Source organism: Anabrus simplex, chromosome 5, assembly GCF_040414725.1.
Source record: "Anabrus simplex isolate iqAnaSimp1 chromosome 5, ASM4041472v1, whole genome shotgun sequence".
Classification (NCBI taxonomy): domain Eukaryota; kingdom Metazoa; phylum Arthropoda; class Insecta; order Orthoptera; family Tettigoniidae; genus Anabrus; species Anabrus simplex.
The window spans coordinates 328,560,433-328,586,975 of record NC_090269.1 but is presented as its reverse complement, the minus strand read 5'-3'; the positions used below and the strand labels follow the sequence as shown (position 1 = coordinate 328,586,975).

Here is a 26,543-nt window from a genome sequence, read left to right as displayed (position 1 = left end):
TGGAATAACTAACGATATAGGCCTAATACCAGACAGAACAACTTTCAGAAGATTATACAAAATTTCAAGAGTTTCCAGTAGAAGAAGAGGAAAGGTAATAATATCTGAAGGAGGAAACAGCAAAGTGAAGGGATGAAGAACTGTTGGAAGTCAAGAAACGAAGAGTCAAGATGAATGCACAGGGTTAGCCTACTTTTCATGCCCCTTAGATGGCCAAAATCGAAAAGAAGAATAAATAAATAAATAAATAAATAAATAAATAAATAAATAAATAAATAAATAAATAAATAAATAGCCTACATAAATAAACTTTCGCGTGTTATCCTCATGAAAGGATAGCTACAAAATTAATTACCGTATTTTTTAAAAAAATTGCTTTACGTCACACGGACACAGATAGGTCTTATGGCGACGATGGGATAGAAAAGGCCTAGGAGTGGGAAGGAAGCGGCCGTGGCCTTAATTAACGTACAGCTCCAGCATTTGCCTGGTGTGAAAATGGGAAACCACGGAAAACCATGTTCAGGGCTACCGACAGTGGGCTTCGAACCTACTATCTCCTGCATGCAAGCTCACAGCTGCGCGCCCCTAACCGTTTGGCCAACTCGTCCGGTCCATAATAATAATAATAATAATAATAATAATAATAATAATAACAAACTTAGGCCATTACTTTTAAAAGTTCTGTATTGTAGAAAGGTCTGCTGAATCAGGTGACAAAAATGTCATTAGGCTACCCAGTGTTCGGAAAGGAATAGTGCAATGCTATATTTTTTGCTTGCTTCAGGAAACACATTGAATCCCCCACAAGTGAAAGTTGGTAATGATGTAGCAGATCATTGTAGCCGAAGATACTATGGACCTCTGCGATGATGCATATCGCTTGTTAAGCGTGTCTTAACCTCACTCTAAGTGGGAGATTTAGTTCTTCGTCGCTGTGGTGGTTTGATGCCCACCACTCCACTTAGCTGAGCTAAAGACGCCTCCCCGCAAAACAAATGTTAAAACAGCCAAGTAAGGCACCATAGATCATGCCCTCTCCGCAGCGACAAACCCCGCCCCTCCTGCCGGGGCGGGACTCAGCGGGGCCAATGAGCGCGCGCCAGAACTCGCCAGCGGCAGGAGCCGGCAACTAAATCTGTCGTGATGTAGTAGCGCGCAGGCAACACGTGCCTCGTGTCGTGAGACTGTGTTGTGTAGTGTTGTGACTCAGCTGACTTTGATTTTTACACGTTATTAACTCATTGTTGAAGGGGACCATGAAGCCCTCGCTGTGACTGTGTGTGTTGTGAGTGTGTTAACAATGGACTGCGGTATGGCCACGACGCTGCCCCGTTCTGAGGGGGCCAGCCCGGCTGCTCCCGCCACCAACAATAATAACAATAATAGTAGCAAGAAATCGTTCTGTATCGAGGCGTTGCTGGCCAGAAGCGACGAAGGGCGGCGGTATGAAGACGGGGGCGCCGATAGCCCCGCAACGTCCAGTTCGAGAAGTCCGCCGATCTCTCCGGGCTCGGAAGAGTTAGCGCCACCCCCATCGGCGGCGGCACTGGTCCCACGGCCCGGCCTGCTGCCCATGCACCCTCCAACAGCGGGACTGTACTACGGCGGTCCCCAACAGTTGCTGGCTGGCGGTTCCTCGGCGTTCCACCCTCTGGATAAAGGCGTGGGGGTGGTGGGGCACCAACAGCACCTCCAACACATGCAGCTAGAGTGGCTGGCGAGAACCGGCATGCTCTACCCTCGACTACCCGATCTCACAGGTAAGCACAGAAAATAGTCCACGCTGCAGGACAGGCTATGTGTAACAATTACACCATTGTTTTCCTGAGAGCAGAGAAATGTATTGTTGTGCTGTTTGAGTCATCAGTACAGACTTGTTTCACGACCTTGCCTAGATGACTGTATCTCCTATTTGCCGTTTGCTTCTCCTAACACTATAAAATAAACTTTGGTCGGCTTACTCCAGTTGTTCCTAAGATAGCTGGAACTACCCTGACTCATTTTAGATTTTGCAAGCTTGTAGGATATTTTTCTTTTACGTTACTGTTGATATCGTGATTACAGCTCCTGGACCTTCAGTTTTATGTGGAATTTGAACCACAGGACGTGAATTTCCCTTCCAAAAGTGCCAAATGTATTGCTCAGGATTCGAACTGCGGCCACCTTAGTGGAAAGTCAGTGACTATGCCACTCGGCTATTTTGGATTCTGACTGTGGGTTTAAGTACGGATGTCCTTCCTGATACCACGTGATTATTGAAGTGAAAACGTTTCAGTGAGATTCACTGGGATTCAAAGGGTGACCATCTGGAAGGAACCCGTTATTGTGCTAATCGTCAGCCTAGTTCCCCTACATCCAAAGCAATCTAACTTTCAATATTAACTCATCCCAAATGCCTTTAGAGAGATTTACACCCTATCCTTCTACCGACCTCCTTGTATATCACAACTTGCAATAAACAGCTCTTATTATTAGGATAAAGACATTTAGAAAGGAGATGTCTATCCTTGGAGAGAGGCACAGGATGTTGGTTACACCCTCCTTGCAGCACACATGAGCACCAGGTTAATTCTTGGCGGTAACAGGCGTAGAGCTAACAACACTACCACACAGTGCCTAAGTTACGAAAGTAGGAACCTTTACCTTCTACTCCTGTTGAGGCCTCGTAACTTGTCTTCTTCTCATTAGGCTAATAACTTATCTCTAATCTTCCAATCTACGTACATTCAATCTTCATGAACAACGTGGACTAATGTTCCCAACATCTCTTTTTCTAAACCTAGAAACAAGGGCCATTACAGTAGAAGCGTTCTACTTCCGCTTAGTTATTCTGTATAGGCCCTACTTTTCAGGGTCTGGTTATCATTAGTGAATTTGTTTTCTAAGTGACCAAAATATTCTCTTCTTTGAACTTTGAGTCCACCGTCTCTATGTCAACTGTCATATCGACCTGCAGTCCGGCTCCATGGCTAAATGGTTAGCGTGCTGACCTTTGGTCACAAGGGTCCTGGGTTCGATTCCCGGCAGGGTCTGGAATTTTAACCATCATTGGTTAATTTCGCTGGCACGGGGGCTGGGTATATATGTCGCCTTCATCATCATTTCATCCTCACCACGACACGCAGGTCGACTACGGGAGTCAAATCAAAAGACCTGCACCTGGCGAGCCGAACATGTTCTCGGACACTCCCGCCACTAAAAACAGCCATACGCCATTTCATTTCATCGGCCTGAAGATTTGAGGATATCCTAGTCTTTTATTCTTATTCTTCTTCTTCTCTGGCATTTTCGCAATTATATGGGGTCATCACTCATGCGAATTTATCCGTGTTCTACGGCCAGATGCTCTTCCTGACGCCAACCCTACGTAGAGCGATGTTATTCAATAGGGCCTATTGCATCTTTCTGTGGTGGTTTGTAATGTGATAAGCTCTTTGTAAATAAAGATGTGTATTAAGACGATCAAAAACCTCTCATTTCACGAGATAAAGAAATTAACCAACCACTGTTAAAATTCCCGGCCTGACCGTGGTTCGAGCTCGGAACCTTGTGCACCAAGGCCACTATACATCATTCAACACCGGAGCCTTACGCTATTGTAGTCCTTTCTAACAGGTAGGCCTAACATTGCGGAATGTTTCGCAAATGCTAAAAATCAATAATCTAACTAAATTGCCTAAATGATAGCAGCCAATAGTAAAGAACAGTCTTTAGAAGAACGAATAAATAAATAAATAAATAAATAAATAAATAAATAAATAAATAAATACATTTAACTTAATAATATAGAGCCTCCGTGGCTCAGGTGGCAGCGAGCCGGCCTCTCACCGCTGGGTTCCGTGGTTCAAATCCCGGTCACTCCATGTGAGATTTGTGCTGGACAAGGCAGAGGTGGGACAGGTTTTTCTCCGGTACTCCTGTTTTCCCTCTAATCTTTCATTCCAGCAACACTCTCCAATATCATTTCATTTCATCTATTAGCCATTAATCATTGCCCCAGAGGAGTGCGACAGACTTCGGCAGCCGGCACAATTCCTATCCTCGCCGCTAGCGGCCCGGACGAATGACTGGAAACAGGTTGAGGATTTTCATTTTCAACTTCATAATATACCGTATATATATTCCATTTCGTATCTGCTTCCACTGGCCATCTCTTGTTCTCTTTGGACGTCGACAAAGTGAGGTTATTTTAGCCCCTTGTAAAAAGTACAGAGTGGGAGAATGTTCCACAGATGCTTAAAAACGAAGATTCGAAATAAATTGGCTAAATAACAGCAGCCAATAGAAAAGAACAGGTTTAGAAGAACAGATAAATAACTAAAGTCGATAACGTACCCTAGTGCAGGCCATCAACAAGAATATCGCGCTGTGCATTAACAGTTTCATGTCCTTATTTATAAAACTTAAACATTTGGATGCAATGACTCTCCTTCATTCCCGGACGGTCATTTGTATCAAATGGGACTGATGATCTTGATAGTGAGACCGTTTTTCACTAGTTATAAAGGTTGAGGCTACATCTGTTCAGAAACTGAAAGTAACTTATCCTATTTATTAACCTGCTGTAGGCTATTTAAGACAGATTATGTATCGACTTGTCTCCCGTTCTTCATAGAACATGTTACGCAGCCTTATTTGAGTCTTAACATTTTCTTCTTCACCAGCACGGGCCTGTATCTACAGGTACAGTCCAATGGTAAGTTGTTGGTTTTCTTTGAGAGTGATATTTTAGAGATAAATGTACGTTTCTGGTTCCCTGCCTGAAAAGTGGACAGTCCATTTCCATCCCCTTTCGACGGTATTTATTTTTTTGGTGTCGTCTGGTTCTCTTCATAGCAAATATTTCTTAACCAGGCACACAAATTTCCATCACAATTTACACAAACTTTGGAATGTCAGAAGTATAAAATAATAACGTCAGTGTGTTTTAAAAGTTGTAGGCTATTTTCTGGCCAGGATTTCTTTTTGTGTGACAATCGTGTGTATTGATTAAAACCAAAACAGTTTACTTCCCCGTGCCCCGTGTTTTAACTCGGGTATTTAGGTAGTAGTAAGTTAGAATGCAAACTAATTCGGCTAGCTGGAAGTGTCGTCTTCTGTCATGTAGCGAGGGTAACATCATTTTAGGCCGTACCCCCGATGCAGGCAGCAGTTGTGCAGACTGGAGTATACTTGCTACTCTGTTGGTAAGATTGCATTGTAACATACTAGTGCCTTAACATCCGTACTCCGGAAGGAACGAAACAAGTCACGCCTTTTTAAACTCATTTAGTGCAACTAATACAAAACGAAGGCCAAATACTATGCGATGGCATCGAATGGTGTCCTTATTTTCGATTTCTATTTGCAGTCAACGGCATATTATAGAATTCCAGTAGAAAGAAACGTTTTGTGGTAGGGAATCGGCGTGTTTAAATCTTGCTGCTCTTTTCTGTAGAGGAGGCAATGGAGATATTTACAATTTTTGTTCCGGAGGGAATCGGGAATAAAAGTTGACTGCGGTAGGGAATCGAGTCACCCGGTCGCCTTAGCCCATCGTCCCTCCCGCAGTGACATATTTGTGAATGTTTAACTACTACTTAACAGGGTTTAACAGCGAGAACATGCAAGAAATGTCCAATCATCCCAGGGCTTCTATATGAGACATTAAGAAATAGACGTGAGCTATTCTGAGGGTCCAATTGAGTGCACGTCCCCTGTCTGATTGGCTCCATTTTACCGCTCGAGCCTCGCGCCTAGAGCTTATGCAAAGCTAGGGGTGATGATTATTGTTTTAAGGCGAATAACAAGTAGCCAATATCCCCCTTAACACAATCACGAGAGAAAAAAAAAAAGTCGTCGTTACGCCTACGAAAACCGCTATATGATAATATTGTAGGGGAAATACTAACCCGCAGCACATGTATCATAAGAGCAAAAATTCTTAGATTTAAGAAAGTTCTAAGCTGAAATATTCCACATACTGGTTTTCGCAACGATAATATAATCCTCCAAGGAATGAAGGTATCGGCAAAAGAAAGGAAAAGTCACAGAGGGGCATTAAATTGCCCTTGCAATCTAATAAGCCTACTGTTGGGGTTGGAAGAAAATAAGAATTAGCCAAGGGAGATCGGATAGGAAAGATGAAAGTGAAGAACCGGGCGAGTTGGCCGTAAAGTTAGGGTCGCGCACCTGTGAGCTTGCATTCGGAAGATAGTGGGTTCGAACCCCACTGTCGGCAGCCCAGAATTTGTGTCCCCGTGGTTTCCCATTTTCACACCAGGCAAATGCTGGGGCTGTATCTTAATTAAGGACACAAACACTACCTTCTCACTCCTAGGTCTTTCCTGTCCCATCATCGCCATAAGATCTATATGTGCCGGTGCGACGTAAAGCAACTTGTAAGAAACAAAGAAAGAAAAAATGAAAGTAAAGAGACTGACACAACTAACCGGAAGCGACTAGTAGCCCCACAGCCGCGAACTCACGTCCCTCCAAGTGAGCAGCCCCAGAGGGTCTCTTCGTAGTCGCCTCTTATGACAGCCGTAGGGTAGCGCGAATGTATTCTATGCTGCCACTCATAGGGGGTACGCCATTCAAACACCAACACTCCATTAGTTATTTAAAGAGAGAAGAGAGTAGACTATGAATTCATTCAAAGATATTTTTACTTGAAAGTATGGTAGTGCTGCACAGGCTTTCCAGTCAGATGACTGAGGTTTGAATCCCAGTGGTTTATGGATCAAATTTATACTTGAAAAATCATTTGAAGTTAGGGGGAACATCCTGGCAAGTCTAAAAATGAGTCAGTGACCGCACATATACTAAAAGGATAAACTTAAACTACATTATTACTGCTTTGTTCATAGACCAGTTCAATGTTGGCATACAGATAATTTGCTGGTTAAGGATCTCTAGGGGATAATGACAAGTTCCATAGCTGAAGAATCATTCACAGATGACGGAGACATCTCCTCGCAGGTAAAATGTCATACCTGGTAGTAGGCTACCTAGTAGACAACTGATTACAGGAATATCTCCTCACAGGTAGGTTACCTACTGTCTATCCGTTGGATAGAAGGTATTTGTCTGATGGAAGTGGCGACTGCCGTTGCTAACAGAAGTCCTACGTTGTCGTTGAAAGAGAAAGTTAAACATCGAATGATCCCTTGTGCGTTCCTTGTATTCTGTACTTCATGCCCAACGATCAATAGTGTAATTAGCAGCTAATAATCTAATTCTTACCTATGAGTGATTCTTGCAGCAGCGTAGGCCTATCTACTAATTAATTATTATAATATTAAGCTATAGTATTGTGTTTTGGGATGCCCGTTTAATCTGTGGTATGTGAGATTACTAATCTACAAGATAACTCATTATGTTATCGCCTTTGTTACGAGTCATTCTTCATTCTGAACAGTGACGTACGCGTTCCGCGTTTAACCCTGGAACATTTGAACTTATTTTTTAAATGTAAATATAAAACAACAGCCTATAAAAATATTATTAACCGAGCTCGATAGCTGCAGTCGCTTAAGTGCGGCCAGTATCCAGTATTCGGGAGATAGTAGGTTCGAACCCCACTGTCGGCAGCCCTGAAAATGGTTTTCCGTGGTTTCCCATTTTCACACCAGGCAAATGCTGGGGCTGTACCTTAATCAAGGCCACGGCCGCTTCCTTTCCACTCCTAGCCCTTTCTTCTCCCATCGTCGCAATAAGACCTATCTGTGTCGCTGCGACGTAAAGCAACTAGCAAAAAATATATATATATATATATATATATATATATATATATATATATATATTAATTGAATCTCCGTGTTAGTGTCCCACAATGGAAGTAACACCTGTGACAATATATAATAAGAAAATAGTAATGGTATAATTAACTTAATAATCTTTCTTCTTCTATTCCTCTCCCCCAGTTTATTGGGTCGGTAGTTGACGTAGATTTGACTCAGTTTAACGGACCAACGCCCTTTCTTATACCTTATGTGGAGAAACGCTTTCGCTACTGCATGTCTCCATGACGGCTGGTACTGTGTTGTGTAGACTAGTAACTTCATAGATGAAGGGATGTGTATTAAGGCGAACGCAAATACCCAGTCCCCGAGTCAGAATAATTAATCATAAGCATTTTAAATCCCCCAGTTCATCCGGGAATCGAACGCGAGTCTCTATGAATGGAGTCACATAATAATAATAATAATAATAATAATAATAATAATAATAATAATAATAATAATAATAATAATAGACTAATAATAAAATCCAGGTCGTTGGATAAATGGTCAGCTTACTCGTCTTCGGTTTAGAGGACCCCAGGTTCGATTCCTGGCCGGGACGAGGACATTAAGCGTGTATAGATAACTCCGTTATCTTGAGGACTGGGAGTTCGTGTTCGTCTTAATACATTTTCTTCTCCATCTGCATAAAACACATCACACTACTTACCACCATAGAAACACGCAATATTCAATACATCCCTCCTATAGGATTGGCGTCAGGAAGGGCATTCGGCCGTAAAGGTTGGTTACACCCAAATCCAGTGCCAGTAAAGAGAAATAAAGTACATAAGGAAATTAAGTAACACCTAGTAGTAGTAGGAGGAGGAGGAGGAAGAGGAGAAGAACGTGAAGGAGGAGGAGGAGGGATATGAAAATACCAGCATGTAGCACTTGAATAATCAGTCTCAAAAATGACCCCCACCCTCCTGACGAACTTCCATATTCGCCAGAAATTCTGAATATAGCTATATGCCATTCATGTTAAGAGCTAGAATGATTTGCGAAAACTCAGACCTATTATTACAGTTATTTTCTTATGTAAAGAATTTAGTTTTTAAAGGATACTATGGCTATTAAAACAGATGTGCAAGCAATTAGCAAAAGTTCGCCATCCAGCTCTTTGCAGACTCTAGCAAAGGGTGAGGTACGGTACGTCAGCTAACACTGAGCCGCAGTTTCAGACGAATCACAGCTAGCAGAAGTAAAGCGGTGTGTCCTTACATGGCAAGAGTTCGAACTGCAGCCACACAATTCTGTTTTCTACGAAGACTACTTGTAAATCAGTACCCCCATAAATTTATAGCAACAATTGTTGAGACTCGAATTATACCAGGTGTCCTTCCAGCACCGTACTTTCTACCTGGAAGTGTTCCGCATGCACTAATGACAAATGGGATGCCTACCAGCTGGTTTACAAAGGAGCGCTACAACGTGCTGTGTTTCGGATGTAAAACAAATAGCTGCCTTTTTACTACACACATTCTGTAACGGGATGCATTGGTAAACACGTCTAAGATGGTGAAAATAAAGTTTAAAAACACATTAATTTATACCCGTACAGACATTCCACTCTACCAAAAAGTTGCTTGTATGTCTATATGCCTTGAACGATTAGCTCTTAATTGTAACTCTGTTGGGCGAAATACGCGTATAGAAATGCAGGTGGCACATACCGTCAGCGCTTCGACTGCATTCCGACCAGAATCTCCATAGATAAAAATTATGTCTTTGTATTCATCATTGCTGTTCACACCAACCACTGTTGATATGTTGACAGCAACTGTGGTGCTGCGCTACCAAGTACCAGCCTATTACTGAGCGTTCGAAAACGAGGCTTGCCAACGCAAGGGGACGCATTTGACGGGTAGCGCTGAGGAACATGCTGCTAACGGCCGTCCGGTTGTTTTCTATTCATATTTTGACGTAATCAACCCGCAGGCAGTAATGCCGCTGTGAAATCATCTACTAGACAACCCTTTCAACACCAGTGTATGCAAGACTTTTATAAGAAGAAAGTGTGGCGCTGGTGCCACCTGGTATATTCTGCACAGAACCAATTATGGCGACGGGAAGGAATCTGTTTACACAGGGGCCTGTTGCAGAGTGGTTAACAACGTCACATAACTGACATTCAGCAATAGAATACCTTCAGGATCAGAAAGTAATGCCGATTTCCTGAACAGATATGTAACTTTTTCCAACCCAGTTATGCCAAATGTCATCATCATGTTTCTGGAAGTTTTAACCGAGTTACACTTCACACGGAAGCCATATGACAACATTATTGCTATTTGCTTTACGTCGCACCGACACACGTAGGTCTTATGGGGGCAATGGCACAGGGAAGGACTAGGAGTGGGAAAGAAGCGTTCGTGGCCTTAATTAAGGCACAGCCCCAGCATTTGCCTGGTGTGAAAATAGGAAACCCCAGAAAACCATCTTCAGGGCTGCCGACAGTGGGGTTCGAATCCACTGTCTCCCGAATACCGGATACTGACCGCACTTAAGCGAGTGCAGCTATCGAGCTCGGTCTGACAATATAAAAATTCACCTCGCGGTGCTAGAAGATAGCTGGTAAGACTAGAGTAGCTTAGTAAGAAATCAGTGTAAAACATTAGCCTACAAGTTATACGAGAGACGCTAATGTTTGATTTTTTACTTTAAATATTGCTAAAAACCGAGCAAGTTGGCCGTGCGGTTAGGGGCGCGCAGCTGTGAGTTTGCATACGGGAGATATTGGGTTCGAACCCCATTGTCGACAGCCCTGAAGGTGGTTTTCCATGGTTTCCCATTTTCACACCACGCAAATGCTGGGGCTGTACCTTAATTAAGGCCATGGTCGCTTACTTCCCACTCCTAGCCCATTCCTGTCCCATCGTCACCATAAGACTTTTCTGTGTCGGTGCGACGTGAAGCAACTTGTATAAATATGCTACTTTTACGTTTAGTTGTTCTTAGCTTAACTAAGCACAGGAATAATTCAGTAGCACTCATATAAAGTAGGCGTAGGACGATTTCTGCTTATCCTTTAGAATTCGTAATAATGTTCTGAATTGTTTAGATCTAGTATTTGTACCGTGTGTTTTCAATCTTCCATTTTTTTACCTTTCTTATTTTCAGAAATTTCCTTTGCCTCCAAATGTTCTTCATGACCAACGAAATTTCGATTAACGGATCTATAGTTATATTGCTAATTCATAGAATAAAAACACTTTCATCAGGTCTTCTTCAGTTGAATCTGCTTAAAGATGCTGTAAGAAAGCCTTAATAGTCTTCATTAAATGCATGTAACATCATATTCAAGACGCAAATGTTAGTAATTTTTGCATGAATATCTGGTAAGGATTAAAAGGTGGGAAGTGAACCTTAAGTGCATTATCCGACTCGTTGTCTGAATGGTCAGCGTACTGGCCTTCGATTCAGAGGGTCCCGGGTTCGATTCCCGGCCGGGTCGGGGGATTGTTAACCTTAATAGGTTAGCTCCAATGGCTCGGGGGCTGGGTGTGTGTGGCGTATTCAACATTAGAAATCTTCCTATTAGAAATCATCTTCACAGACATGCAGGTCGCCTAATAGGCCGTCTACTAGAAAAAGACCTGCACAAGGCCTCTCCGGAGAATCACTGGATGGATTTCGATGCAGCTTTCAGCGTTCTATGAAGCATATCTTGAGAAAGGTTTATAAGGTATGTAGAAACATTTATCTATGACCAAAGGATGCCAAACAGTAACGATTTCAGTTAAGCAAGTCGAAAAAAAAAAAGACCATTAGAGCGCCTTTTTAGCTTAACTTGGCTAAACCGTTAAAGATAGGCCCTACATTTAAATTTATACTATGAAGGTGAGAATTATTCAGCAGAAAAGTCCGAGACAGAATGTACTTACATTTAACACATAGTGTTACAGTAACGATTTAAATGAAGCAAATCGAAATGAATTTGTTTATCCTCATCAAAATAAATTGTTTATTCCTTTCAAGTAACTATTGTACTAAAGTTTAATTGTCAACTATTATTTCAGAGATATCGTCCTTTTCCTTTTTTGGCACTATCTCCATTGCGAAGTATGGAAATGCCACTGTCACTGCCAGAGCCACTGAGTAGATTGGGCGCCAGCGCGCGAGCTATCAACGACTTCGGCCAGTATTCGTTGAACATGCTACGATACAGTAATGAATAGTTTTCCAGTGATTTTTTGTTATCTGTAAAAAAATATGTTAACCCATTATGCCGCGATGGAGAGCAAATATAGGTCGTAGTACATTGCATTCGAAAAATATATTACTTAACAATGAAACTGACCAACGAAGGGATTTTCGAATATCAGAGGACAGAGGAAGAATGACTTCGCACAGTATACACAGCAGTGAAGTAGCTGTTCATTACACTACAGAATTTCTAAATTATTTACATCCTTCCGACTTGCCACCACACAGGCTGATTTTGAAAGTGGGGTGGCCTATTGTATTGTTATGTAATCCACAACCACCAAAGTTATGCATTGGGAGGCGACTGGTAGCGAAAATTTTCAAAACACTGTTTGATTGAAGCTATTGGTTTAACTGGCTATGCCACAGGACAAGCTATCTTAATACCGACAATCCCTATGATTTCTTCAGATTTGTCTTTTGATTTCAAACGTGTTCAGTTCCCGGTAAGAGTCTGCTTTGACAATAAACAAAGCACAGTATCAGATACAGCGTGGCTGGAGTTGATCTCAGTGGAGAATGCTTTTCTGATGGGCAGCTTTACGTTCTCCTTTCGCGTGTTACCTGTACATCAAAACAAAATCTTTTCGAGTTCATTACTGGAGGAAAGACCAGTAATGTCGTATACAAGGAAATATTATAAGTCCTCGGTTAAAAATAACCTATCGCCTTAAGTTCATAACTGTTCCTGTGCGAAGTTGGGGCGGGTAACTAGTAATAATAGTCACATTAATAATAATAATAATAATAGTCTAATAATAGTCTAATAATAATAATAATAATAATAATAATAATTTCGATCGTCTTTGAAATTATTTTAGAAAAAAGGCTCGGTAAACAACTGATAGGATGTCTGCCACCTGGATGGCGGCCTTAAATGCAGATCAATGGCGATTGATTGATTGATTGATTGATTGATTGATTGATTGATTGATTGATTGATTGATTGATTGATTGATGTTATAAATAAAGTCCAAGATGTCCTGAAGACAAATTACGCAGTAAGGAATAGGATTTAATAACGATCGTTTTCCTGAATGTATTTTCGATCGGAAATTTAACTTTAGGAGGTGTTTAGGGAACCACACGCGCTTCTTTTACGTCAGATTCAGCTTTCTTGCGTAAGGGCAAGGAGGCGAGGTCAGATGGAAGGATCTCCCCTCCAACTTGTGCGGCGGCGAAGGCAAAGACTGAGGAAAGATAGCCCGCTACCATAAGCTCCCAACTTCTTCGTATAAGTCTGGTCGAGCGATTGCCATGTGTGTCGCTTGCACCAGCTACTCTCATACTGACAAGCTTCTCATACTGCTCGCATGGAGCGCTGTAGCACCGCTGTTTCACGTGAAAACAGATGGAGCTACTGTAAACTAAAATGCATATTGAACAGCTTATTAAAGCTCCCTCAGTGTATCAGAGATAGCATGTCGGGCACCGGATCGAAAAATCGTGGGTTTCAAGCCTGATAGAGATAGGCCTATCGGATTTTTTATGGGTGCGAGAAGGTCAATTCAGGGTCGAAATTGGCGCACATATAGTCTAAATTGCGTCAAATTAAAATTTCTGAATACATCAGCTGAGGCCGAGGACCTTCGTTTATCCCTTCCAGGGGTTGGGATCACATCCTTAGTAAATAAATAATACATCAATCAACAAGAAAACTAATAATATTATTAAATAAAATTGACGATGCCAATGTCGAACTGGGTCGAAACACTGGTCATTTCACGGTTGAATAATTATCCAGTTACTGTCAGTGACAGTGATTCATTAACTAAATTTAAAATATCTTGTCGAGAATGCCTGTTGAAAGCTCCAACTGGAGTGTGCTCTGTACAGCTGAGTGCGAATGGCGAAGGACTGAGTGTTTCTCTTGTATATGTAGACCTAGTTAATAATTATGTAATATGTGTGATGATTGTGTGTGTATTTGAGCAATATTATTTCATATTGGTTTATGTACAGTAACCTATATTATTTTAATTGAGAGTGAGAGTGTATTAGTACAATGCAACTCTGCTAAATTATACGTTTATGCATCTGAAGATAAGTGTTGTAAGTGTAGGAGAAGGCAAGACGTCCTCATTTTGCCACTTGAATAAATAAATAAATAAATAAATAAATAAATAAATAAATAAATAAATAAATAAATAAATAAATAAATAAATAAATAACTTGAATATTGATATCGTCGCTGCGCGAACAAAACCTCGTGTTTCACAATGCTCTTTCTAATCCATTATTCTCCTTAAGACCGGTTACACCTTCCAGCCACATACGGATATACAGTTGATCCGAACAATTTTCGTTGTGTTAATTTTCATATACCAATATGCAAAGGAAAATGAATATTACTGAACCATAAGTTACTGTAGGAAAGTTTGTTTGCATGACGTATTTACACACTCCTAAAATAATAATAATGCCGTATGGCCATTCTTGAGATTAGCCGTCACAGACATACAGACAGACGAATTCATGTTATAGGCCTATTATTATTATTATTATTATTATTATTATTATTATTATTATTATTATTATTATTATTATTATTATTATTATCCAATCCATAGCTAAATGGTTAGCGTGCTGACCTTTCGTCCAGAGGATCCCGGGTTCGGTTCCCGGCCGGGTCGGGGATTTCAACCTTCGTTGGTTAATTCCGATGGCTCGGGGGCTGGGGGTGTGTGTCATTTTCATCATTAGAATTCATCATTAGTACAGCCCCATCCTCACAGACGAGCAGGTCGCCTATACGGCGTCAATTCGAAAGACCTGCACCAGGCGTCTTCGGAGGCCACATGCCATTATTATTATTATTATTATTATTATTATTATTATTATTATTATTATTATTATTATTATTATTATTATTATGTGCCTTTCCTTCAGTTACCGTGTGCAGGCGTGTTTGATTTGATATAATGTTTTGCTATTTGTTTTACGTCGCACCGACACAGATAGGTCTTATGGCGACGATGGGATAGGAAAGGACCTAGGAATGGGAAGGAAGCGGCCGTGACCTTAATTAAGGTACAGCCCCAGCATTGGCCTGGTGGGAAAATAGGAAACGACGGGAAACCATCTTCATGCCTGCCGACAGTGGGGTTCGAACCCACTATTTCCCGGGTGCAAGCTCACAGCTGCGCGCTCCTAACCGCACGGCCAACTCGCCAGATTTGATATAATTTAAGCCTTGCACATGCCAATTTCGAAGTTCCGCTTTCCTATCTATAAAATATGGTAATGAGACCTGTGATTGAGTTTTGATTAGCTGTAACTATTAACAGGGCAACCTGAATGTACTGTACGGTATTAACCCTACTTCATAACAAAGTTTAATAACGTATTTTGAGCCCAGAAAAACTACGTTGGCTTCAGGAGGTGATGAAGGACCTGGAAAAAATAGGAATACAAGGAACGGAAATGAGGAACAGGGTTGCTTAAAAGTCGAGAACCAAGAACACTAAGTGTTTTCAAGAAAAAGTTAGTTCTCATACCCAAGCACCGCGGACAAAAGAGAGGAGGATGGACGAGGATTAAATCCCAGAAACAGATGAAGCTGAATTCGAAATAACGTGGCCCGTAGTCGGCCAAAACGAAAGAAGGAGAAGAGAATGTGTTTTGATTTCGTACGGCAGGAAGGTAATTTTTTTATTTTAAATTCAGAGGTTCGTATTGTAAAAGAGCGAACATCGCTGAGAAATTTCTTTTCTTTTAGTCTGTATCAACGTAACACAGCCTCGTTATCAGTCCATGAAACGAACAACAAACTATCGGTGTCGGCGTGCATTAATCGAGTTCCGATACAATTCAATCTCGCCAGTTTATTTAGTACACGATTGTGGGGGCATTGAAAACGCTCCGAATACAATGAGGGTGTGATCAGAAAACAGTGAAATCTATCAGCATCGCCCGTGTCAGTCTGGTCATCGAGAATCCATTACATGCATTGCCAGAACGTCTTTCGTTACTCATATAGGCTAGTACTCATCACTTGAAGGATAGCCTACAGTATAAGCTACTATTTGAGTATGGCAGTAACATGTCGACTGATAATTTCGTTAGGTATACGTAGTCTACAAGGAGCCTGAGCTCGTTAGTGGAAGGTATTGTTGCTGATAGTGTTATCATCTGTCAGCAGCCGGGCTTGGTAGCTCAGGTGGTAGAGAAGTGGCTTCTGAGCTTAAGTTGGCGGGTTCGATCCAGGCTCAGACCGGTGATGTTTGAAGGTGCTCAAATACTCCAGCCTCGTGTCGGTAGATTAACCGGGACGTTAAAAAACTCTTGGGGGTCAAACTTCTGGCACCTCGGCGTCTCCAAAAACAGAAATAGTACTTAATGGAATTTAAAACCAATAACATTAAAATTATTAATTGTTCAGCATCACATTTGTTCAAATCAGTAACATGTATTACTTTCTTATTAATTTGTAATTTAATAATAATGTTACAGGTTTTACGTTCCACCTACTGCTTTTTCTTGCATCCATCTCATGGCACAGGCCAGAGCAAAGTGCAGCTTCCACTGAAGTCCCAGTCTCATCCATGGTTGTGACAATATGGAAGCTGCTGGGGTATGGGTGGTGCTGAGTAATGACATTCAGAGCACGAACACTGGTCTCATTGTTATAAAATGCGCTGCTTATACGGTTAGTCGTACTGAAACATCACTTTCTGTCCCAGTAAGGAAATCAATGGTAAACTACCTCACTCCTCATCTTGCCTTGTATGCCTCGTTTTGGCGCCGCCATCCGTTTTTGCATTTTTTAAATCTATAACAGCATAACCTTTGGCGAAACTTTTTTAGGATCCAACCAGCCTCTGGGCTGATGACGTCACAGACAAGTTTTACGTCCCACTAACTACCTTTACGGTTTTCGTAGACGCTGAGGTGCCGGAATTTAGTCCCGTAGGAGTGTTTTTACGCGTAAGTAAATCTACCGACACGAGGCTGACGTATTCAAGCACCTTCAAACACCACCGGACTGAGCCAGAATTGAACATCTGCCAAGTTGGGGTCAGAAGGCCAGCGCCTTAACCGTCTGAGCCATTCAGCTCTGTCACACTTTATATCTAAAAATACCTCTCTTCCGTTTTTTATTTTGTTATTTTATTTCGTTCCAAATATTTCTTGACTTCTTGAATCCAGGTGGTTAACTTTTTCCTCAAAGGCATTTGATTTCTTTTTCTGCTAATCTGTTTTCATCCATCCTCAAGGTAGGGGCGTATGTCCAAAAACAAATCTCCTTTTTCTCATTGTTTCCACTATGTTTTCTATGTTCTGATAGATTTCCTGATTATTTCTTAATTTCCACAATACTACACAGAATTTTTCTAATGATTCTTCTTTCTAATACTTCAAGCTAATCTAATCTATAATTTAATACTAGGCACTCGTTCGCGCGTAGATATTCCGGTTTCACTGCCTTATTTGGATGCGCACTTTTTATCGTAAAAATTCTTGCATTTCTTTTCTTCCAGAGCAGATTTTTCCTAAACGATTTTCTGGAATTATCTCCCACCAGATTTCTGAATTCCTTTCCTTTCTCTATTCGACATATATATGTCATTAAAATTATGGAGCATGTCTTTTTGTTCGTGATAAATTTGGTTTTCTCTACAGAGATTCTCAAAACGGTTTTGTTTGCTATTATTATTATTATTATTATTATTATTATTATTATTATTATTATTATTATTCTAACGAATATTTGAATCATGCCTTATATATAGTATCTATAACTTGCAGGCGTATTTGCCATTGTTTGAGATGGTAGGATCGGAAATAGAATCTCGAGATAGCAGAACTCATCTTACAATTAGATAAACAGCGTATCAATTAATTATATTGCCGAAACTATCAAATTCTTCAATGCTGACATACGTTGCGTAGAACTGATAGGAAATTAACAGTAACTGACAACAAATTCCCTGAAGATAGTTGTGCAGTTGTACTTCCTTTTAAACCGATAATCACCACCACTACCACCACAATAAACAATTTCACTAGAGATTTCTGTGACAAATATATAGATAACCACATTAAAGTGTATTCGACCGACATTAATTTCGTGTGGGCAGGTTATAATATGTACTGCAGTGTTTTCCAACCTCTCCACACCTGTGTAGGCCTATCCCTTTTAAACCTATATACAGGCTGAATCCGAACTCCACCTACAAACTTTCGAAGATTGTTCAGGGATACCTTCTGAGAAGTATATTGGTATAAGGGAGCCGTCGTCTCCAGTGGCTTTTTACAGAATTATTGCATTTCGTTCGGTTTGTTGCCCCAATGATGATGATAATAATAATAATAATAATAATAATAATAATAATAATAATAATAATAATAATAATAATAATAATAATAATAATAATAATAATAATAATAATAATAATTTTTAAAAAATTACACCATGTTGATAAGTTGAAGGTATTGGGGAGATTGATGGTAATCAATCTCGATGTTACAACTAAGGTACTGCCCCCTTTATGCCGGGCTCAGCTCGCCGGAGAGCGAGGGTCTCAGTGGTGGACCGTTCGCTATCGGCTGCGCAGAAAATTTTAAAGGCAGGGATAGATGAAGGACTAGCGACAAATGAAAGGAGACTAAATTAGGTTTACACATTTATTAAACTAACACTCTTTTAAAGAAAACAATTAAATTAACAAAATCTGGGTTGGATTCTTGAAAAACATCTTCTCCTCGTGCTTTCATTCGTGAGGGATCTCGCTCAAATAAATTTTCAATGATTGTTCTTTTCTGCAATAATAAATATAGAAACCATTAACTTACTGAAAAATTGATTGGAAAACAAAATAATATCTAATATCCTTCTCTTATGATGATAATCCAATTATTAAAATTAAAATCTTTCCTCCTGGGTTTCAATTATTTTCCAAGAAAATGACTATTTTCTCCTCCTTATTTAAATTATTGAAAATTATTTAATTCATTAATTTATGATTAGCAAGTCTTCCCTAGACTTTCCTTTCAACAATTACTTCGTTTATATAATTATTGATTGAATAAACTTCTTCTAATAACTTTTACTTGAACTTATATCACCTTAACTTTTGCTCAATTTTATGCAGAAAGTGACTGTACAACATCTAACAATTAAATCTCGTGACATCAGTCCACGGACGTTGCCTTCTCTTATTCACTTTGAGTTAGTAAATTAGGCCCTAATCAACCTTAAATTACGATAAAATCTTCTAAAGATTCAAAATTGATCCAATTACGGACACGCGAAGTAATACAAGTCGGTCAAAACTTTGACGCACATAATGAAAATTACCTTCACAAAATCGTACATGAAATATTCCAAAAAACACAGAATAGGATCAAATCTCACATCACACATTCACACAGGGGTACACGGCGTTATTATAACATTATTTACACGAACACTAACCCATTATTATTAATTTTAGGATTTTACTGCGAATTAGGGAAATCATTCTCCAGATGACACTATCACATACATCCCAGGTATCAATTCAGAATGTGATAGAATTAAGGTTATCACTTTATACAAAGAAATTAACTATACAACGATGTTCAAGGAGTATTTTAAACAGAGATCATCCTAATTTAGCGAATAGAATAATTATAACACAGGTCAAAATAATAGAATACGCGCTTACGGTACATGAGTTGCGGCATTTATTTTTATTCATCATAATGTCGTGGCTCTCAATTATTCTGCACTGAAGCTCGAAGAAACCATGTCCAGTGACACATCTCTTCCCAAAATTGACTCTAATGGGTGCATAAATTATTACTCAAAATATAATGCCCATCTGCAAGTCATACTCAAATTCATAGCGCAGAAATATACCTATAATTCGTCGATACTCCGTCCGGAGAATTTGCCATGTTCCAGGCTTACTTTACATAAAGTGAGCACACGATAATACTTTCCAAAAATAGCTAACATTAAACTCATGACCTTATTAAATCATTTTAGCCCGTAATTAGCTTTAATTATTTTTACTCATTATTATTATTATTATATTCCTGACCGTGCGTAATCTCATTCGTAAAGTTGTCGTGTGAAGTTATTCGGATGACTCTAAATAAATTCGAACCCATAAACATGTCGTACAATCGTAGAATGAAATTCTACACGAAGAAAAACACTAGAACACTGTCCTAATTTGTTTCAAATAACTTTCAAATTATTTCAAAACTAATCAAAATTAACGCGGGGTTCATTTAATTTTTATCTCACCTGTCTTCTAAATTCTTAGGACAGTTAAGGTCTCTCTCGATGACTCACATTCATTTCTAACTAATAGAGCAAACACACACTCATTCCAAGGGTCTAACTACCTCTCACCAAAGAAAGAAGAATGAAAAATCAAACTACTGCAAAACTAATAGAAATCCAAATGAATAAGTAAGGCTGCGTTTACAGATATTTACAAAGATATAAAGCAATTGAATTCTTAAAGAATACTCATGTGACTGGTGTGAACTGGATTGTGGCTGATGACCTAGCACGTGGTCACATCACCTTCCATCGAACGAAGTCTCGCCCATGTCCGATGCCTTACATGTTTAGTGACTCATGGAGGCGTTGACGATGTACAGGAACTTGCAGTATTCTTCGTGGAGCTGGATAACCATCTTGCCGTAAACTCGAACTCAGGACCTTTCTTCTTCCAAGTTCTTGTAGAAAGCTGAAACTAACAAAAAGTCTTAGAAATAGCCCAGGATTCACTCTAGATGCTTTATAATCTGGCTGAAGACACTTATCTTAGAACAGCCCTAAATTAATCGTAGTGAAATTTTTCGAGTGTCTGAATTGCTGTTTATATAGTCCTCGATGCCTTCTCCAATGTAAAGTCTTCCGATGAAGCAAACGACGTCCAGTCTCTTCGGTTGCTGCAGTCAGAGTAATGCTCAAATTTAGCGTTCAGAAGTATAAAACCCTCTACCAAATTTTCCTCTGGAATTACCATTAATTTCCTGTCGTAAGACATAGGTGTGTCTCTTAATTACATCTAATTGGTGGATTTGTTGAATTCCAGTGAAGGTTGTCACTTTTATTGGCTGCTCCAGTTTTACGTCACTTGACTTTCCATTTATTGATCGATTGAGATCTGCCTGCTCGCCATGTCACGTGGTACGCACACATGTGTCTGAAGGCCACATAACAGGAATTCCAGCCTGCTCCCTCGTGCTCTCTGTAGGTCGGGAAAACCGGTTCGCGAAGTGACTAGCTCGTACTGGCACGAAATACGGAATCTCACCCTCTTGCCGATTAAAATAATGTCCCAACACACTGATGAAATAAATCATTTTCTTTCTAATAAAATATTACCACTTTTGAAGGGGACAGTACTGAGCCTGATAGGTTGCCACAAGGTGTTTCCTGGCTGTTATTTTACGGCTTTAAGCCAACCCTCCTCCTTTCTCCGGGCTTAGGACCGGCAACAGCAACTACTGAGCTACTCAATCCACTCTGAAAAGATCACCGACACCATCAGGAAAAGGCGATTAAAGTTCTATGGCCATATTCTCAGAATGAACAGTGGCAGGCCCACCAGAAGGATTCTCAACCTTGCTCCCTCAATGAAAGTCAAGAACAACTGGCTTAGTGAAATAGAAAAAGACCTTCAGGAAATTGTACAAGATAGACTCCGGTTCAAAAAAGCAGTCAACAACCATCATTTTTCTGAGAAAATTAATACCAAGACCAATAAATCTTGGGCCGAAGAGCGGAGGAAAATGATCAGTCTCCAGATTAAGAGATTGGGTGGGGGGGGAATCAGCATCAGCTAAATAAGTTCTATCGTTTACCATTGATGGGCATAACGCAGTGAAAAAAGTTTAACGTTCGTCCTAAATACTAGTTCTTGACAGACGCCGGGATGTCTACATTTTGTCCCGCAGGAGTTGTTTGAGGTGCCGGAAGCCAGCTACACGGAGTTGTTACCCGTAAGGCTACAGTTCTGGGCCAATGACCTAGACGTTAGGCCTCTTTAAACAACAATCATCATCATTATCATCGTCATCATCATCAAGCAAGCTACAGTGCTGCATGTTTTACGTACTGTACTGTACAGTGCACTGACCGAGCCGATTGAACACACTGTGATAAAAGTGTATGTGTTTCGTCTGAGAGCTGTTGCATTAATCTGTGTTTCGTGTTTTACGTTTTCGTTATTGCATATTACAGGCTTTTTCACTGCTGTGAAGGTATTTATATATATATATGAGGATGACTGGGAGTGACTGAATGGCTGGCTATATTTCTAGAAAATAGAACTCAGAATTAGAGTAGGCGAAGCTTTATCTGACCCAATTAAGAGGGGAATTCCTCAAGGCAGTAATGGACATTTATATTTTCTTGTAAATATAAATCATATGAGTAAAGAAGTGGAATCAGAGATGAGGCTTTTTGCGAACGATGTTATTCCGTACAGAGTAATAAACAAGTTACAAGATTGTGAGCAACTGCAAAATGACCTCCATAATGTTGTGAGGTGGACAGTAGGCAATGGTATGATGATAAATGTGGTTAAAAGTCAGATTGTGAGTTTCAAAAACAGGAAAAGTCCTCTCAGATTTAATCGCTGGGGTGACAAGTTCCTTTTGGGGATCACTGCAAGTAGGCCTACCTAGGTATGAATATAAGCAATGATCTTCATTGGGGTAATCACACAAACAGGATTGTAAATAAAGGGTACAGATCTCTGCACATTGTTATGAGGGTGTTCAGGAGTTGTAATAAGGATATAAAGGGAAGGGCATATAAGTCTCTGGTAAGACCCCAACTAGAGTACGGTTCCAGTGTATGGGGCCATCTCCAGGATTACTTGATTCAAGAACTGGAAAAAATCGAAAGAAAAGCAGCTCGATTTGTTCTGGGTGATTCCTGACAAAAGAGTAGCGTTACAAAAATGTTGCGAAGTTTGGGCTGGGAAGACTTAGGAGAAAGGAGACGAGCTGCTCGATTAAGTGGTATGTTTCGAGCTGTCAGTGGAGAGATGGCGTCGACAGACATTAGTTGACGAAAAGCTTTGAGTGGTGTCTTAAAAAATAGGAAAGATAAGAATATGAAGATAAAGTTGGAATTCAAGGGGAAAATATTCGTTTATAGGAAGGGGAATTATGGATTAGAATAACTTACCAAGAGAGATGTACAATAAATTTCCTAATGTTTTGCAATCATTGATTGATTGATTGATTGATTGATTGATTGATTGATTGATTGATTGATTGATTGATTGATTGATTGAAACTGAATAAAGCATAATTACATTATTACTCTGTAAAGAGACACTGGAGACCACGGATCCTTTACATTATTATACTCAGAGAAGGCATCCCTTAACAACCTCGGTGGAGTTCGGTTTCACCCTGCATATCGTCGCTGCCGGGATAAAACCTCCTATGTGAAATATTTTAGAACTTTGGCCGGTAAAGTTCTGTCATCTAAGGTGCAATATTGTGCAAATATTGTCAAGGCATTCTTGCTGTTCATAATGCATGTGCTGCGGGTCAGTATATCTCTAAAAATATTATCACATAGGTGGTTTTGCCCTGGCAACGACGATATAGCCTCCTTCTTTACTCATCTCCTAGGTTCTTTTAACTTTTGAGGGCAAATAAATGAGAGTCCCAGGGCGAAAACTATGCCCTGTTAATCATCTGTTTCCGAGAATACCCTATGAGTCGGATAAACCTGTTTTACTGCACTGGCGGAGGAGAAATCGATCTGTCTGACGACGGTGATTTGACTTCCATCAGAGAAGAAACTCCCTCTTCGCTATTTTAAAGTTATATAATTTTTGAGATCGGTAGGTGTTGAGGGGGGTAACCTTCTTTCTTAACAAAAGGCCCCTTTTACGGGTTTAATTTTGAGTTTCCTTAGTGAGAGAGTGGTTTAAAATTTGGAAAAGGTCGAAAGAAATTTTGATTTCCTATTTGAAACAGGTCGTAAGTGAGCCATGGGCCGCGGTGTTCGACTTCTTGGTCCTTAATATCCATTTTAAGAGTAGGTTGAGTGGTTGTGCTGCTCGAAACGTTACCATGCGGCGTGTCTTTGATGTCCATTGCCTCGTACCGCGGCAATGACAGCTTCAATAGGCTGGGGGGGGGGGGGGAATTTTATTTTACTCACGCAGCACCAGTGAGAGCTCTGCCGAATCCAATGAAAACTCGATATCACTAGATGCCAGTTTGTTGTCAAGTCCACGTGGAGTGATATGCCGGTTGCGGTATATTGTCATATCGTTATTGCATATTTCACAGGTTCGATATAAGTGAAATGGGTATAGTTCTCCCAGTTTCCTCGTCAAGGACCGGTGACTCAAACGTTAAGCAGTACCACCCCCAACAGTAACCAGATTTATCACTGTCTACAGTCACCTCTGCTGTGACAAATAGCAGATGGCTCTTGACTAATAAGCATGCTTGCTTTGTCAGTGCCGGTCCTGAATCCGGCTCGCTTGTCAGGTCTCCAGTGTTGCACAGCTGCATGCAGTTCTGTCCAGTCTCGCTGCTGTCTCTCAATGGCTAAGTAGTTAAAACGGGGCGTTGATAACTTGTGTCTCTAGTTGGGGAAATCTTGGCACCCCATGGCCAAGGAATGTAAACACAGCCAGCTAGCTAGGCTTCAAAAGCGTGCCGGTGGGTAACGAGGAAATTGCAAGAAAGGAACTCACAACTCGCAACGTGCAACTCAATTGATCAAACCATAAAGTAAATATGAAGTGAGCAGCACACTTGAAACAAATAAGTACTGCACTGCAGAAGAAAACTGACAATTCAGCTTGTTCCTCTTCCAATCCCACTCACTTCTTGGGAGCCCTTTGAGGTGCCGGTTGTTAAACTATAGAGAAGCACAATAATACATGAAATGTGACATTCTATGCAGGGTGATAACAGCGTTAGCGCTTGCTGATTACCATGAATTTTGTTTTCCGAATATTTATTTGAAGACCAAACTTCTTTCTCACTTTGTCAACGCCATTCAAAGTAGCTGAGTTCTTTTAAATATCTAGGAAGTACCACGATGGCATCTGTATAGCAGGTGGTGTTTATTCCTTTATCAACATCGAGGGCATGTCGAAGGAAATTCGCGGTAGGCTGTCACTATTGTAACGGCCGGACTATTCCACTATGTTATAGTATTGTTTCCACTGTTTGAGGTAACCTCCAACTGAGCACGTGAGTCAACACAGCACCATCTTATAACAGTGCATGCGTGTGACGTCACATATTTAGCACAAATTTTGCCTGACTTTGAAGTGCTATTTCATGAAAACTACGTTCGAGATTTTCACTTTTTTGTAACAGGAAGCCTTCTCTTTTTTCTGTCACTTGAGACATTAAACATAATGGTAACCTAAACAGTCTCGGCGATATACTCATTCTACGCAAACACCAAAAGCTTCTTAAAATTTTTCTGTCTACGTACGCGTTGTCCAGGAATGAAAGTCTACGTTAAAATGTTCCAGAGTATATTGGAGAGGTTTGGAGAGAGGGTGAAACCTTGTCTCGTACCTTTTCGGATCCTGAAGAGTTGTAGCAGCTGCTAGAATTCTAATGGAATTTGCAATGAGATCGTGCACTGAAAGATTGGTGTGGAGGATTAACGATGCCTTTATTTTCTCTCTGTATGAATTCTTTGTATCTTCTTTGACATCACTATGTTTTGCTCTTTGTACCAAGTGAGTGTAATAAAGAAAACTTGTGTTTATATATGCGACATAAATTGGTGCCGAAACCCGGGAAGTGTAGGGATATACGGAATGAAGTATGAAGATACACCAACACGAGACGACAAGTTTGGAAACTTTCACTATTTGACTTCAGAATTGGCGAAGGAAGTCAACGAAACTGTCAACATTTGTATTAAACGAGCTTCACATCACGATCACATGGTACTCCGCCACGAGACATCGAGAACGCTGATAAGTATCCAAATTACCTATTTGAATTACTTTGAGATATTATACGGGAGTTATGCATTGAACGTTTTCCAGTTAAGGGTTGATTTGAGGTTGTATAGCTAAATGCTAGATTCTTTTATATGCGAGAGAGTGCCCAGTGATATTGAATGGAAAGAGCAGCCATCTTGTTTTCTTAGATACAGTGGGTGCTAAAGGAATCTTAGAATGTTTATGTGACTAGTGCTGCTATCTATCGGATACTTATAGCAACACACCGGACAAGAACTCACCTTGCAGTCTGTTTAAAGTAGGCCTAATATTTCACGAGTATGGCAGACGAGAATGGAGATAAGGCGTTAATGTTAATGAAGAGGAAACGAAAGACAGTGCGAGCAAACATAACCGAATTCAGTAATGACGTTACAAAGGTAGCGTCAGATTCAGAAATAGATCACGAATATAACCGGACGAGATTGCAAGAGACTTTACATCAACTCATTTCCCTCGATAATGGCATTCACGAACTTCTATCAGAGGCCGAATATGACGCAGACGTCATAGTGTGAGAAATACATCGAGATCGCGAAGCGCGCGATATTTAATTCGATACGCGTCGTTCGTGACAAATTATCTGAATCGTTCGGAAACATGAATCTTG

At 40.4% G+C, this 26,543-nt stretch overlaps 1 protein-coding gene across 1 annotated transcript in view; it reads left to right on the top strand.

Annotated features, from left to right (window-relative positions):
* The first annotated feature begins 1,169 nt into the window (after nt 1-1,169).
* LOC136874876 (motor neuron and pancreas homeobox protein 1) overlaps nt 1,170-26,543 on the top strand; it is a 218,715-nt gene continuing 193,341 nt past the window's right edge. The window contains exon 1 of the mRNA XM_067148573.2: nt 1,170-1,763. Coding sequence (XP_067004674.1) covers nt 1,304-1,763 — 460 coding nt within the window. The 5' untranslated portion in view covers nt 1,170-1,303. The remainder of the gene's footprint in view (nt 1,764-26,543) is intronic.